The sequence below is a fragment of the Typha angustifolia genome, chromosome 9 (assembly GCF_048772165.1).
Source record: "Typha angustifolia cultivar Huaian chromosome 9, ASM4877216v1, whole genome shotgun sequence".
NCBI lineage: Eukaryota > Viridiplantae > Streptophyta > Magnoliopsida > Poales > Typhaceae > Typha > Typha angustifolia.
Window position 1 is genome coordinate 1,690,809 of NC_133247.1, and position 16,799 is coordinate 1,707,607.

The 16,799-nt window shown below is 38.2% G+C and overlaps 3 protein-coding genes across 3 annotated transcripts; 1 reads left to right on the plus strand and 2 right to left on the minus strand.

The window, feature by feature from the left end:
* Positions 1–1,705: 1,705 nt before the first annotated feature.
* LOC140767007 (uncharacterized) lies at positions 1,706–6,500 on the plus strand. The gene is made up of 7 exons (XM_073106741.1): positions 1,706–2,950; positions 3,933–4,051; positions 4,401–5,069; positions 5,149–5,458; positions 5,656–5,821; positions 5,945–6,047; positions 6,133–6,500. Exons 1-7 carry the CDS (start codon positions 2,090–2,092, stop codon positions 6,248–6,250), a joined length of 2,346 nt encoding a protein of 781 aa, XP_072962842.1. The 5' UTR covers positions 1,706–2,089; the 3' UTR covers positions 6,251–6,500.
* A 210-nt stretch (positions 6,501–6,710) lies between these two features.
* On the minus strand, positions 6,711–12,345 carry LOC140766727 (carotene epsilon-monooxygenase, chloroplastic). Its single transcript, XM_073106305.1, has 10 exons — positions 11,701–12,345; positions 10,815–11,111; positions 10,047–10,244; positions 9,403–9,504; positions 8,737–8,877; positions 8,400–8,507; positions 7,956–8,038; positions 7,531–7,693; positions 7,155–7,205; positions 6,711–7,010 (listed from the first exon to the last, which is right to left on the minus strand). Exons 1-10 carry the CDS (start codon positions 12,235–12,237, stop codon positions 6,996–6,998), a joined length of 1,695 nt encoding a protein of 564 aa, XP_072962406.1. The 5' UTR covers positions 12,238–12,345; the 3' UTR covers positions 6,711–6,995.
* A 253-nt stretch (positions 12,346–12,598) lies between these two features.
* Positions 12,599–16,110, minus strand: LOC140766728 (uncharacterized). The gene is made up of 5 exons (XM_073106306.1): positions 15,782–16,110; positions 14,982–15,175; positions 14,455–14,539; positions 13,117–13,182; positions 12,599–13,022 (listed from the first exon to the last, which is right to left on the minus strand). Exons 1-5 carry the CDS (start codon positions 15,863–15,865, stop codon positions 12,930–12,932), a joined length of 522 nt encoding a protein of 173 aa, XP_072962407.1. The 5' UTR covers positions 15,866–16,110; the 3' UTR covers positions 12,599–12,929.
* Between the last annotated feature and the right edge of the window lie 689 nt (positions 16,111–16,799).

Here is a 16,799-nt window from a genome sequence, read left to right on the forward strand (position 1 = left end):
CAATAATACTACGTCTAACAATTATATTTTGCACTTCTTCCAATAATATGTTACATTGTATATGCTTATTTGTTCCCATTGATAAGTTTCAAGTTTGGGATGAAACTTGGAGGCAGTCAAGAGGACAAGACTTGCTTCCATATGTGCAGTGGAGTTGTTCCCCACAGTAGGAGCATCGACATCCTGGCACTTTATATATATATAAATACGTTTTTCTAATTTGAGTTTCTTTTTTCTTATTATTTTAAGTCTACTCTTAATTTTCTTTTAATAATTCATTTCGAAACCTAAATACGAGATTATATGCATTAGAAATCGCTGACTTAATTAGCAAATTTTAAATGTAAATCGTTGACTCACTCATATAAAAATTTGAAATCCTATATAAAAATTTCTATTTTAGACTTGACATTTATTTTTAGAGAATTTAAATCTTTTTATAAAAATTATTACAAATATACCTAATCTTGTGTTTAAGTTTAGAAGGACTAATTTGGTTACAAACTCCTATAATTCCTCCATTGATAGTTCTTGCTCTCAGTATTAATATATGCTTTAAGTACCATTTAAGGGTGTTACAAGTCCTGAAATAATTGTCCATTTTCACATAGATTTTTTTTAATAACATTTTAATCCATTCAACTATTTAATATATTCTATCCTCTCACTTACTTTTAACTATTTTTCCAGTTCTATTTATCTAAAAAAAAATTAATCACATGAACCTCACATAATAATGTTCAACAAATGGGCAACTTGTAAAAGAATATTTTACAACAACAGAAAAAAAAACTATGTGAAAATAATTAATAATAAATGACGAGCCTAGATATAATTATACTTAGATAATTTAATGCATCAAAAATTGTGGCCTTCAATTGTAATCAATTTCCTTCTATCAGCCTCATTAAGGTGATGCTAAATATTAATTGGGAATTAATTTTCCGCTGAGAGGCCCACATCAGTTAAAAAAAGCTAAGCTAATCCCTGTGGATAAAGATATATACATGCAGTATAAGCTAAGAAAAATTAAAATGCAATCTAATCTTAGTGTTGTTGTTGTTGGGTTCTGTCAAACCTCTCTTTAAGAAGGTAAACAGTTCTAAAGGTCATATCATTTTAGGTTTACCAATTAATTACCACTCTAACTATTTTTTGTACGTTGCTTTGTAGAATTTTATTAGTGGTAGAGGTAAAATTATATATATAAAAAAGAAGATATTATATGTTATGAGAATTTTTAAATAATAACCTATATTTAAGCTATTTATAAATCCAACATCTCATGCTCTAACTTAATTTACACTTTTGTAACAGTAATTTAGGCAACGATATTTAAAAAAAGAAGAAGAAAAAAACTGAAAAATTAAGAGGAAAAAGAAAAGAAAAAGGAATATTATGATTAACGTGAAACCAATAAATGATGCTCGAGTAGTTGGGCCCATTTGCTATACACCGTTTCTTTTTTCTTTTTTAATTTTTAATTTTGTTTAAATTTTATTATACACCTAACCCCACTCCACTTAGACTTCCTAAAAATCCTCCCCTTTTCCTCCAAAAAATAAAATGAAATTAAAATTCTCGAAAAGGTTTTTTCTACAAAGAGACAAATCCACGCGTCGTATCGTCCTTGTTCCCCACAAATTACGACGTGGAGATATACTAATATATTATTTCCTTTATTATTTATTTCTCTCTCTAATCGCCGCTTCTTCCTCCTCTCCTCCTTCCCCAACGTCATTGGGATCGGCGGTGTGCTTCTCTCCTCTCTCTCTCTCTCTCTCTCTCTCTCACTAACACCCACCTCAAGAGCTATTAATAAATAATAACATAACCATTCTTTAATTAAATCCAATCTTTTCTTTCCCTTCTCCTTCTCCTTCTTCTTCCTCCTCCTCTTGTGCTCTCTCTCTCTCCATATATATATATATATATACACGCGCACACACACACACACACACACACACACACACACACACACACATATAGACATATCTCGAGGCCGCAAGAACGAAGAAACCGTTCGAATCGTCCCCTATTGGGGAAAGGGACTTAGGGTTAGGGTTTCCGTCTTGATGTTTAAGGCCTAATGGCGGAGTTCGTGGATCGAGAGTTCAGGCGGGGGCTGGAGGAGCTCGTCCGCGGCTGCATGAGCGTGGCCTCGTGCGGCACCGACGATGACCGGCGGCGTCGCCGGTCGGACTTGGAGGGGGACGACCTAGCCGAGTCGTCGGCGGCGGCGAGACGGCACTCGCGGATCCTGAGCCGGTGGGTGGCGCGGCAAGCGGAGGAGATGATCACCACCATGGAGCGACGCAACCGCGAGTCCGAGCTCCTCGCGCTCGCCGGGTTGCACACCGTGTCGATGCTCGACGCCTCCTTCCTCCGGGAATCGCGAGGGGGTTCGCGGTCGCCCGTGGAGCGCCACGTGGCGGAGCGGGCCTCCTCCGTCCTCCAGCGGTGGCGCGAGATCGAGAACGAATCGTCTAGGGATCGGAGGAGGCCTGCTCTAGACGAAGAGGAGCGGCGAGGCGGCCCTAATGTCGAAGCTAGCGAGAGCGATGATGCCGAGAGGGAGAGGGTGAGGCAAATCGTTCGTGGAATGGCGGAGTCGGCATTGGCGTCTCAGGAGTCGCCGAGGAGCGAGAGCCATAGGGCGGAGTGGCTCGGAGAGACGGAGAGGGAGAGAGTGAGGTTAGTGAGAGAGCGGGTGCAGATGGCTAGCCGGAGGGACGCACCAGGAGGCGGAAGAGGGGAGACGGAGGATGGGGCCGGCGATGGCCGTGAGGATGGGCAGCTGGAGAATACGAGGAGAGAATTGCCGAGGCTGCGAGGAAGGCAGGCACGCCTTGATCTTATAATGAGAATGGCGAGGGAGAGACAGAGGGAGCTCCAGGGATTGTCAGAGCACCGGGCAGTTTCGCATTTTGCTCACCGGAACCGGATTCAGGTCCGTGGACAGTTGTGTGTATCCTTTTTATCTGTTAATTTCTCTTCTTGTATCATGTGAAATTTAGATTGGAACTTTTAGCTCCCATATGTTTTTGGATCTTTGTTTTAGAAATTTCTGTCTTGAATAGAGTAAAGTATACAGGTGATATTATCGGAAGTAAATAAAGCTTTTGAATCTAGCTGCTTTGCTTTGCCGTTTCTTGTTTCCAATTTTTCTCATTTATCATTGTATACTTCAATTTCATTTCAATCGGATGCTCCTTGTTCATGTTATTAGCAGTTTATAAAGGCCAATGATCCATTTGCTTGAACAAATGCCTGTATGAATTGCGGATAGACTAGAAATTACAACATGCAGCAAACAGTTTGTTCCTGTATTTGTAGATCAACCTAGTAATTGTTACAATGGTTTGGGATGGATTATATATTAATCACAGGCATGGATATAGTATAAAATAGTGACCTGTTCTACAATATATATATATAACACATGATAGGCAATAGCACTACGAGGGTTGGCTCCTACTCTATTTGATGTCTCTGTTATATGAGCTATAGTCACAGAAGCTACAGTTAGATCTATGCTTGTATCTGTTCATTTTGTAGAGTTTATGTTCATTTCTGCACCTTGAGGTTCCATTTAAAATTCGTAGCTAGTATTTCATCACTATGACCGCTCTCCACTGTTTTCCAGGAAGAATGTATATTTAATTATACAACAACCAAAGCCAAAGTATTTGTATCAGTAGGTAGTATGAATGAAGAAATAATTGTTACACTGATATTAGAAAACAAGGGTTTGAATTAGTAAGCGACCCTATTGTTTTATATAGTCAAATTAAATTCCCTTCGTAGAAAACATACATCAGTCATAGGTACCCAACAGTCAAATTTAATTGTAAACCAACTTCACAATTAGTAGTAAAGAATATATTCTCTTATTATTTCAGTCAGTGGACCTAATGATAATCATTTTCCAGTCCTTCCTCCGAGGTAGGTTTTTGCATGGTGAAAGGCCAACGGAAGAAGAGAGACCACCATCATTAGCAGCTAGAGAATTAGGTCTGCTAAGACAGAGGCATTCTGTCTCCTGCCTCAGGTATGAGTTCTTTACTCTGCACCCTTTGTTGGACTTATCTGGTCTATCAGCAGATTTGACCTCACCTAAAATTCAATACTTTCATTTATTGTGTCATTAGAAGTTTGCATTGGAAACTCAGAATCTCACTATTTGGTGCTGATTTTTTTTTTCCTGATGGACTAACTTGAAAAGGAGTCACTATTTCGGACATCTGCTTCTTTTGTTTTGATTGATTACCCATGAAATTTTAAGGCAATTGCCGGTCCTTCTCTCAGACTAAAATTTTTCATGTAACTGTATCATTTTTGCAGTTGCTATTTGCGTGGAGATAAATTGGTACCTTAACAAAATTTTGTTTTTGAACTAGGGAAGGACTTCGCTATAGACTTGAAAACATTGTCCATGGTCAAGCAAGTACTCATTCAGAGTCTCCAGGCACTTACAGTCTCAGTGGCTCCAGAAATGGCCAGTCTGGTAGTCATAGTATCAATGTCTCCAGAAGTGATCAGCCCCAAATGACTATTCCACAGGAGATATCAAACAATGATTACAGTCAGTCTCAAGCAAACACTCAGGATACTGAGGTACTTCAACCAAACGAGCCACATTTAACTGTGGATACTGATAGCAGCATGCCTAATATTGATGTTGTGCATGATGATTTGGTTGCTCAAGAACAAAATTGGCAAGAAGTTGATACTAGGAATCTGGAGAGCAACTGGCAACAGTCCCATGAAGGTTTCAGTGGATCACACATTGGAACTGAGGATGAATCTGATATAAATTTGGAGGAAAATATGGGTCATCAATGGTCACGTGAGACACTTGAAGATGAAGAGGGAGAAAATAGTGATCAGTTAGAAGCCAATGAGCAATGGAATGAAGATGATTCTCAAGAGACTGTGGTGAACTGGCAAGAAAGAAATCCAAATCCTCCAGCAAGCGAGCACTCCATTCCTAGCAGAAGAATTAACAGGTTCAATCCGCCTGATGACGACAATGTATATGGCTTGGAGATCAGGGAGCTTTTGAGCAGGTAATTGTCCTACCGAAATTATTAGCATATATGTGAGTTATTGTGCTGTCACATGTATTAATCCTTCTATTTCATGCAGGCGGAGCGTGTCCAATCTTCTGAGCAGTGGATTTCGTGAAAGCTTGGACCAGCTGATACAGTCTTATGTTGAAAGACAAGGAGGTCCTTCACTTGCTTGGGATCTTGACAGAACAATGCCAGTGCCTGCTTCACCAGAGGAAGATCATAGAGAGCATATAGATGATGATCCAAATCAGGCACAGGAGGATCCTGTTTCCAGGCCACCGCTTGTGCTATTGCCGCCTCCAGTTCCTCCCCCACAACCAACATGGCAGTCAGAATTGCAGCATACTAACTGGAGTAGGCAGAGCATGCGTCGGACAGAAATAGTGCGTTATCTCTCCCCTAAGTTTTTTTTAAGCATTTGATTCTTTTGTCAATCGTCACGAGATGCAGGAATTTTGAATCTTCTGTAACCTTTATCATTAGAGTCCACACTGACCAAGCCTAGGACAACTATTCCTTTGATATTTTAGTTCCTGGCCAGTCATTAATGAATTAATAACATGAAGCTGATTTAGTGCAGGATTGGGATATCATCAATGACTTAAGGGCGGATATGGCTAGACTTCAGCAGGGAATGAGCAATATGCAACAAATGTTAGAAGCATGCATGGATATGCAACTAGAGTTGCAGCGCTCGGTTAGACAGGAAGTTTCAGCTGCTCTGAATCGATCTACTGGAGGACAAGGTGGGGAGTTTAGCATTTTCCGTAGAATATATTATGTTTTCCTCCCTGTTTTGATGACATTGAATGCTACAAAATTGATCTTATCACTCAAATAAATGACTTGGAAGTTCTCACTTCTCACAGGAGTGGGTGAAGAAACATCAGAGATTGGATCCCAGTGGAGTCATGTGATGAAAGGGACCTGTTGCATCTGCTGCGATACTTATATTGATGCCCTTCTTTACAGGTCTGTGCAAATTGCAACCTCTGTAAGGCTTTTAACAAACCGATGCTTTTGAATGCGTGTATTGATCAACAATTCCTTTCCTCAGATGTGGGCACATGTGCACATGTTCAAAATGTGCCAATGAGTTGGTTCGAGGAGGTGGCAAGTGCCCATTGTGTCGTGCACCCATTGTCGAGGTAATCCGAGCATACTCCATATTGTAACAAATTAGACAGAAAGGGAAAAGATTTTTCTTTTCTTTTCTTTTCTTTTCTTTTCTTTAGGGGCTTTGGGGCCTTGATCGATCGATTTTTGCCGGTGGCAATTGTACGTTAGTTCTGTTGATGTTGTTATTATATTCTCCATTATTTGTCTGCCCCTCGCTCTCTGATTTACAAAACCCCTTCTTTTGAGTGAACTTGTAGAAGGCACTGCCCAAATTAACTTATCTAATGGAAGCTCCCCTTTTTTTCCTTTCCTGTTCAGTTGTCTGTTTATTTTTAGTTTACATGGTGAATCATCAGATTAGCTGTTACTTGTACAAAGAGAAAGGAATAGGTAATAGGACAAGAAAAGTTTTTTTTTCTTAAAAAAAAAAAATATCTCTTTCTCCCTTCCTCTTTACTTTTGGAAAGAAAAAATTCATGGAATTTCATAAAGTGGAGACAAATAAAACAAGTAAAGGATCAACAAATTTATACTTTATTTTTTCTGTCAATAGAATTACGCTCAAATAATTCAAACGACTAATGTTGCATGAGTGATTTCGAATTCAAATTCTAGTGGCACCGCTGCTCTGAAGAAAAAACAAAATGCTTTTTGACATAGAAAAATTTTATTGCTGCCGTGGATGCCGCAAATCGCTCCTGCGCTTCACAGAGATGTCACAACTGTGGCCTCTTCTAGTCCAATACCCTCAGACAATGGGCCAACTGTGTTCTATTTTCATCGAATTGTTGACTAACTCACCTATCCTTGGTTCACCTGAGACGAGAAAAATGGGCATAGCTCAACAATTTTAAATCCCAATTAGAAACTTTAAAATTTGATTATTTTCTTGGTGTACACAAATAAAGAAATTCAGGTAAATGTAGGAATGGACTATTACTTGATGAAACAAATATTTACCTCATGATGCTGATCCCGAATTCTTCGTGGACTAATTTTCATATACAAGCCCTGCAACAAAGAGCCCATTTTAAATCCTATTTTTAAGAAGTATATATCAGACCTTATCTTGACTAGACAAGCACATTGGATTCATTAAAGATAGAGAGAACATCCACCACAAGTTCAAATTTTATAGACCTTGGTCTCCACATATATGGGATTTGGTCAAATAAAAAAAATAAATGAGAAGAATAATGATGGCCATAATAACCTATCATCATTTTAAACATCTGATAACTCTTAAGGACAAGTAAAAGGAGTCATTTGGGTAATAAAGGTCCATGTATTAAATATGAAGGGAAATAGAAAAAAATGATGTGAATTGCCCCCTTACATTGGTGGTATGAATAGTAGCTCCGGTGGTCATGTTGATTTTTTGATCAGGAACCAGCTCAAAGTCCATACGTTGCAGAAATACAGCAAGTGCTACAATTGCTTCCAGCAGTGCAAACTGATCTCCAACACATTTACGAGGTCCTCCACTGAAGGGGATAAACCTAACAATAATATCTGACAGGTCAGAAAAATGTTATTACGGAACCTAAGTACATGATCAATGTCTTTAAGAACAAGGTTGCATTTTTGCCAAAAGTACAATTCTGGCATTAGAGAAAGATGGCTGCGAGACACAATGAAGTAATAAGTGTATATCAATGAAAAGGATAAAGATAAGAATAATTATCTGTTCTACATAGTTGGCAGTGAGTTAGGACAACTGATGTAAGGATAAACACTGGAAGAAACTGAACAACTGCAAACCTGAAATCTGTGTTAGTCTCGTTTGGAACTGGTCCTTCTAAGTCAAATCTTTCAGGAATAAATTCTTCTGCTCTATCCCAGACCTTGAATAAAGCAACAAAGATGTGAGTACAGAAGAGAAGGTTTACTCTTTACTGCAAATGTGTCAAATTATGTATATATTTGGACTAATCAGAAAGCTTCAGTAAACTTTCCGGTTGTCAGATTGACTGATTTATCTTTCGAGGTAGAAAACTAGTTTCTAACTGTATAGAGTAAAACAATTTGCATCTGCATATAGACTTCATAAGTGCCATATTATGTGCAATACTCATTAATGTGCCATTAGGTAGTCCATACGCGAAAACAACGAGGTTCCTCAAAAGGAAGATAATTTGCTGATTTCTTGACCTTATTCCCATGACCTGACTAATATTTTATGCAATAATGGAATCAAATAAGTACCTGAGGCGACCGGTGTATATTGTACACAGAAATCATTATATCCTGACCAGCATTGACTTTATAGTCTCCAGGAAGCACATCAGCAACCTGAGCTCGCCTTATTAACACCTATAAAGTATAAACCAATATGATGGTGTAAGTTTCCCTCTCGGAGGGAGTAGGATTAGTTGAAGGACGAAGCGCTTCCCAAAGCCGGGGAAAGTCTTATATTGACTGCGCTTAGCTGAAATGGACGTTACCCTCTACAATGCTTCTCCCTTGGGGGGATTTGCATTACTAAATGAAGCCCTTCCTAATATGAGTTCAAACGCAGAAGACAGAAGAAGATGAACCATACCGGAGGATGCGGGTAAAGACGCATTGATTCATTAATGCAGCGCATCAAGTACTTCAGCTCTTTCACATCTTCATATGAAGGAAGTCTACCTTGCAAAACATTGTCAACCTCCTCTTGGGCCCGCATTAGAGTTGCTGGATCCTTCAATAGTGTGATACTTAGGTGTCAACATAAATGAAGCAATTATCTAAGTAATGCATTAGAAGTTTTTCTCAAATGGAATTTTAGTTAACACCAAATATACATTGTATTTACATGACAATATATGTGACCTGCATAGTTATCCTATTGTAAGTTTACAACAATATCAAAAAAAATTCATAATGGATATATATGCTAGCAGTAAATTTACCATGATGACAAAGGACCAAAAGCATAACATATTATCTCTAATAGAGTGATGAAAGATCTAAAGCTATGCTAAGATGGATGACATATCCATCATAAAAGAAGTACATAACCTCATGATTAAAAAGATGGAATAATAAGAAATATGTTATCATTGTACTAAGTGGTACCCTCAGTTTGTGTCACATAATTACTGTCAGCAATTAAATAGTGACAAGTATTCACACATTATTAACTAAGTTATGCAGATTTTCTTTTGCTGCTATCAGAAGTAAAATTGAAAATATCATCTAAATGCTGACTTCACTGAAGTAGTACCTTACTTAAAAGATAAGCAGTCCATGTCAATACTGATCCAGTTGTTTCATGACCAGCAACTAACATAGACAAAAGGTCATCTCTCAATTGTATACTAGTAACCTGAAACACATGGAAAAATATTACGTTAAAACACAAAGCAAGCAAAATAATAAAACTAAGAATCAAGCACAGCTAGAGTTAAGTTCTCATAACAATATACAATAAAACAGAGCATTTTAAAGGTACTGTATTATGCTATTCTCTCAAATTCTTCCCAGTGACTTAAAACATGAAATGAAACCAAGTAACTCTTTATTTATTTCTACTAGTAATCTTAGGTCTTCCATCTGCATTAATCAACTGAAGTGTTCTAATATGAATATACAATAATCGTATGAGTTCTTGGAACTATTGGCAAGAAAACAAAACAACTGCAGAAGACCACAATCTCCATTTGGTAGAGCTCTGAAATAAGTGCTAGACATCTTAATTTGTTAATATGAACTTTTAGGACCAAAAAGATCTACAAAGTATTTACTTAGTAACTAAAACAATTTCTGAGACAATGATCTACAAATTCCTTTCGCATAACTATCTGAAAAACAAAATGCTTCTATTAAAGTATATTGGGAACATAACTCTTAAGGTAATTATTGAAAGACCTCTTCACGGCTAGCAAGTAGAAATCGAAGGACACTAGGGTCTGTCTCATTCACATACTCCTCCCCATCAATCTGTTCATCTTCGGCATCTACAATCTCTTTGCACTTCATTATAAGCTCTTCAACAGTCTTCCTGATTAAACTAACAGCTCTCTCTGCCTTTATCTGCCTTGGAACTATCTTGAGGAGAAAATTAATCTGCTAAATGAACAATAAAAATCACATTGAGGGAGGCACAATAAGCAGCAACTTTAAAACCAAAACGGAAAAAGATTGACACTGGGTTGATAAATGTAAAATCATAATTTAACAAGATTGAGTTACCCGAGATATTACAAAGAAATTTGTTACTTCGCAATACATAAATTAATGCTATGAGTTTCTATGGTAAGCAGAGTTACATCAGTTACCCTATTTATTAGTATCAGATTTACATTACTCACGCTTGAAACACAGGAGATATATTTAGTAGATATAAGGAAGTTTTTCACAGTTCATAAGCCTGCCACTTAGCTAAATCAATTTTCATGAAACTTAACTTTCTTAAGCATGCATCATTAGATGTTCAGACTACAAATTCAAATCAAATGAACAAAATGTTTCCAAGAAGCATTCCTCCTTTCTGATTAGTGGCGAACACAGGTTGCAGGGTATACTTCTTGGGCCAAGATATGGAAAAACTTGTCACAAACAAATACACAAAAGGAATGCAGCTCAAAGAAACACAAAGCCCTAGAGCATATAAGTGGAGAATATATAAGAACTTGCCTTCCAGTATGGCAAGATATCTGTGGAGCGAGCCTCTGCTTCTTTCAGTGCAGTGTAAACTGCATCAATAACCGGGCTATCCGAAGTAAGTGAGTCAAAGTTGTAGTTGAACAAAGACAAGCCAATCACATCTAAAGTCAACTGAGAAAATTTCTGCTCCATATTCACTACGTCACCATTTGCAGCATATGGCTGAAGCTTTTCCACAAATCTTAGAGCACATTTGCAGAACACTTTATCAACCATCATGGACAAAAATCTTTTATGGAGAGATGGGACGACAGCTCTGCGTCTGACCTGCAATAGATAATCTGGTTGGCAATAAGCTGAAGACTATAGTAAAGAGAAAATCAACTTCCAGATGGTTTCGCTTTAAAATTAATTATAGCTTATACTCGAACATCATGATGTCAAAGATTCATCAACTCTGCATCGGCAGGAAGATAAAGAGAATTATCAAAATTTGGTTACTACTACAGTTATCAAAAGGATTTCCTTCTCTCGGTGTTCTCTTCCATTCTAATTCTCAAAAAAAAAAAAAAAAAAAAAAAGAAGTCGAGATCCCACTTTTTTTTTCCACTCTTCATATCTTTTTCATGACAAGAAAGAGCAAGAACGAAGGGCATTATGTATGGTCTGAAATTAACAAAACCCCATGTGAGCTCTAATTAAATCACATCCTAATCACTTTCTTGAATGCACCAAACCTGTCAAGAAGCAATGCCGGTGTAATATTATTTATAACATATAAAGCAGTTTTCCACAAGGATATTAAACAGATCAAGATTACCAACAACTATGCTTTCACTAGACAATCCTCAAATTCCCACATCTTCGGATACAAGAAGTTACGAAAAGAGTCATTACAAAGGAGAAAGAATCATACCGTCCAAAGCGACCCCTCAGCGATAGCAAATCCGGACCCGAACAAGAACTCGGAGACCTCTGACACAAGCCCCTTGGCGTACTTCCCGTAGTTCCTGAGCACGTGCCTGGCGACGGCGGGGTCGCTGACGACGACGAAGTCACGCGGTCCGGCGGCGAGGCGGTAGACGGGGCCGTACTCAAGCATCCACTTGAAGAGAGGGAGGAAGAGGGCGCCGCCAAGGAGGTCGGAGACGTCGTCGAGCTTGGCGTTCGCGGTCGGAATGCCGGAGTCGTCCTTGTATCGAGGGGATAGGGAACGGGATAAGGAGGTGAGCCAATCCGGGCTAACCCAGGAACCCCCGGACGAAGCGTTCTTCTTCTTCTTCTTCTTCTTCTCCATAGGAGGAGGAGAAGACGAGGAGGAGGAGGTAATGGGAGGGAGGGTTAGCGTTCTTGTTCTTATTATTGGAAGGCGGCGGAGATGAGGAGGAGGAGGGCGACGAGAATGGGGTGAGAAGGGAGGGAGACGAGGTGAGAGGAGAGAGGCGGAAGCCATGCCGCTGCTGCTGCGCTCCTTCCTTAGGAAGGAAGGGGGTGACGTGCCTCCTTTTGGGAGTCGACCAAGAGGATGAGGTCGGTCCTTTTCCTACTCACCCAACGATTTTGTAAGTAAGAAGACTGACCCATATTAACCCTGTAATTAGAAAAGCGTAAGATTTTGTAAGTAAGAAAGCTGACCCATATTATCTATTCTACTAAGCCAATAGAATCTTTTCTTGTAAATAAAATATTAACTCTATGCATACTGAGAACAAACTTAAGAGCTAGGACATGCAGTATCTTGACACCCACTTTATTTATATAGATGTTAAAACATATGGTCTTAAATCTTTAATGAGACAAAAAAGACCAGAAAATATAAGACTTTTTGTTTACATTAATTTCTCATTTAACATTATATATAAATGTTGTATTTTGAAACACATTAAAAAACCAAACAACCACTTAGATCAATTAAGGATCCAAACTATATTAGCACTTCCTAGTATAATGTTACACCCAGCAAAGCGGGATCGCAGTACCACACGCCACGATGGGCAAAGAAAAAGTTTTAAAAAGACTACAAGGAAAGTGCATGCTTCATTGCGTCGTCATGGCAGCCAATCTATCCTCCTCATGCAATGGAATTTTAGGAACTCTTTTTCTCATATGTATATAAGTTAGACATATACATATGATATCACATAATCACCGATTCCTTGTCTTAATAAATTTGCCTCTTGAAGCCTTCTTCTCCATCCTCTCTCTTTTCTTCCGGCTCTTCTCATCCTCCACACCATCCTGGAAACATATAAAACACTATTTTTAACATCCTGTCCAGTAACTGCACGAAGGGCAAAAAAAGAAAAAAAAAGAAAAACAATGGCTATGATACCTCTGAAGAACCAAATAGTGTTCCTCTTAAGAGACCGGAAATCTTGTATGCCCCAAATGCTGGTATCTGCAGAGGAGACAGGGTATTCAATATAAATGTATCCATTCAGAGTACATGCTGATGCATGCTATACTTTATCTTCTTAATATCGGCTGCATCTTCTATCCACAAAATATGCGACTAATTACAGCTACAGAGAAAGCCATGCTCTTTTATGTGTGAAACCTGTCATCTAAGCAAGGAAATAGGTAATTCCGCAAAGATACCTCTGAAACTACAAGAACTTAGCTTTCATTCTCCAACATCTAGATAGTTTTAGGTGTGAAAATGAGTTAACAGGAAAGTCATCACGAAAGGGATGACTTGAAGATGATACTTTTTTAGGCTTTGCTCCAATCAATTGGCAATTTGGAAATACAAGTGCAAAATCTAGAATTAAGGAAGAAATTGAAGAGATTACACGATTGAAGCATGGTTAAGGAGCTCATGGGAATAAAGGAAAGGAACCAGAGCTTATTGAGAGAATTCTTTCCAGGAACAAGTTTCTGAAATCTGAATCATGCGAAAACAACAGGATTCTAATGGTGATCATGCAGAGAACAATATTCTGAATAGAACATAAGTGAATGAGAAAGATGCCAAAAGGAGAAACCAATTACAATGAATGGAAAATTGAATAACTCATGACCAATTGAGGCAAGAAAGTATGCTGTGCACCTCTAATTGCCATTGTCATTCTATACAAGAGTGACATTAAAGGGCAACAAACTAGCCACCTGGTCAGAGAGCAGAAGGAAGATGTTTGTTAAAGGCCAAACAGGACCTACTGAGTCTTAAACTACTTGCTAGTTTTGGTAACATGTTCAAGGGTATACCTGCCTTCTAAAAGGATAGGTGTTTACACTCCAGCATTTTAGGAATTGAAAAGGCGAACGAGCGACTAGTCAATAAATCCAACTTATGTCAGTACAGTGCTTAAGCTATTTGACCCACCTGTTTCACTTGGTTCCCTAATTGAGTCAACCCTCCAACAATACCTACTAATAGTCTCCTGGATATAGATTATCTCTGGCAATTTTAAATACCCACCTCAACCAGGAAGTAAGCTCTTTGGAGATTAAGGTAAGAAGGGAATAAAATATTTTATTTTTCCCAATTCATATATAGTTATATACCACTCTAAGAGGGTCTGCAAAAGATCCATATAATAGAAATGCCCGAGTTATTCCAATCATAACCACCTAAGTCGCAAATACATAGATGATGGACAGACTAAAATTCTAAAATTCTATTACCAGTTCAGAAAATCAGAAATAATAAATCGGTTTAATATATTACCACTAAATAAGTCCACCAAAACTTTCCAGAAAAGATGGACATCAGCTGGACAAAGCTTGTTATGTAGATCACATCATGCAAATAACTGCAGCAAATGTCAGTTAAATCAGTGGGGCCTTAGCAAGAAAATATAAAGGAGAAATAACAGTTAAGGATAATATTGAATATAGAAGATATATTATAGTACTTAAACTTTCCTGCTGAATGTTTCTGAGTATTCCTATTTAGTGCTAGAATTTACAATGGACCTTACAGATCTTTTGATATAAATGGAAGAAAAAAATAACAACTATTGACGCTGAAAATTTTGCAATAAGAGAAACAAGAAAGGATAAGCAAGGTAAATTATTGATAAATCATTTTCTATAGAGATCTGAGTTGTTCAAATTTAGCATGATATTTTCATTTGGAGATTTGAATAAACTATTTTATTTAAAATATATAAATATACCCTTATGTAGAGAGTGTAAAAGAATTTCTAGAAGACTATAGAATGATGTATATTCAGAAATAAATCAAAAGCATACCCGCAAACTCCACCAGTGCTCATGTCATACCCACCATCTAGGAGCTCTCCATCATCAGAGTATGATGGTTTTGCCATACTGGCAAGTTGTTTATATGGGAATCCGTAAGCAGCAGATGTCACGAGAAGACCAATCCAATGCTTCCATGTGAAGGTTGAATGAAATATGAGCATCCTAACAAGAACATAAATGACCTGCATTCAAAATAGTTATACAAGTGAACTAGAAACAAAAAAAAAAAAAAAAAATCAATCATGTCTTTCATTATATACCGAGTTCTTTTGTTATCAAGTACCACAGGAATAAGGAGTTCTCGCATCATGTTATCAGAAGCCATTTGCTACCCCAGAATGTCTTCATAGAGTACCTTACATCCAAGATCTTCTAATCTTATCCCATCAATTCCACTTAGCGAAAACTTGTTCTACAGCATATAAGGATGGCTTAATCTTCCTCAGAACAATCCTTTAGGATATACCTATAGTCCCCTATCATCTAATGAGATGAAGAAAATCTAAATGCATGGAAACAAAAATTCAAGTGTTCGATGTTTCACCTAATCATCAAGTGATCAATTAAACCATACAGCTTGCAAGAATCATCCCCATGATCTAGTTACTCTCCGATTTACCCAATTTGGGACCAACTAATCCTAGAATCCTACCGCAATTAAAGGTCGGCGAAGATGGTATCTCCGATTTACCCAATCTAGAAGTAGAAAAATCAAGCAATAACACAACAAAATTCGAACAGAATGATGAGATCTAAATCCGCTGTTAGCGAATAGGAGAGGAGCGTACGTTACACCCGATGATGATGCGGAGGAGCATAGCCATGTGCTTCTTGTTCTCCTCTTTCCTCTTCTTCGCTCCCTGGTTCGCCATCTCTTCCTTCCTAATCTTCTTCCGCCTTCCTCTCTCTCTCTCCCTCCCTCCCTCCCGATCTCGATCTCGATCTCAAGCGGATGGCGGCGATTTCCTGTTGTCAAACAAGAGGGCTGGGGTATGAACGACGAACAATCGTGGCCGTTGGATGGAGTGGATACGTTTCGGGATTCGCGCTCAGGTCCGACGTGGAGAATAGGCTATATTTCATCGGGAACTCTTTAAGAGTCCAGATCTTTGTTTCTGTCCAAATTCGAAACGGAGCGTCTCAATTTCGAGCAGTGCGTTTTATTGGTCGGAAGTTGATCTAACCAATAGAAGACGATCATACTTAAAAAATGTATATATATATATATATTCTTTCGACTTTTGAATTACCCTAATGTTTTAGATACTCTCTATGTTGATGTTATCTAACGTTTTTCACAGTTAAGCAATGAGAGAGTATTTTACTAAAGTAAATATCCAATATGTCGAATAATTTGTAAAAATGGTTCAACTTTATAATTAGTACTAAAATATGCATGAGTTGCAAATACTGGCTGCTTTGTTATATATATATAATATGATTCAGTAAGTAGATCTTGTTTGCAACTATAAGCTAAAAGACTTTTTTGTTTGCTAATATGATTTAGTGATTATAGAATGAAATTAATTTACAAGTATGGGGTAAATTAGGTTGGTGTGGCGACCGACTTGGGCGCCGAAATCTAAGCAATATCTGCTCAGTTTCCCACGTGCAAGGTCATATACCAATCAGCCCAGAAATCAAGGCAAACCTTTTGAAATCCCCATACAGCATCCGATGTTACTCCTCTCCGCATGGGCCCCACATTGCAGCATCTGACGGCTGCCAAACTGCTCAGATTTGTTCACAGAATCTCCCACAAAGAGTTAAACTCCCCGCAGAGCCCACGCAGCATCCAATGATCTC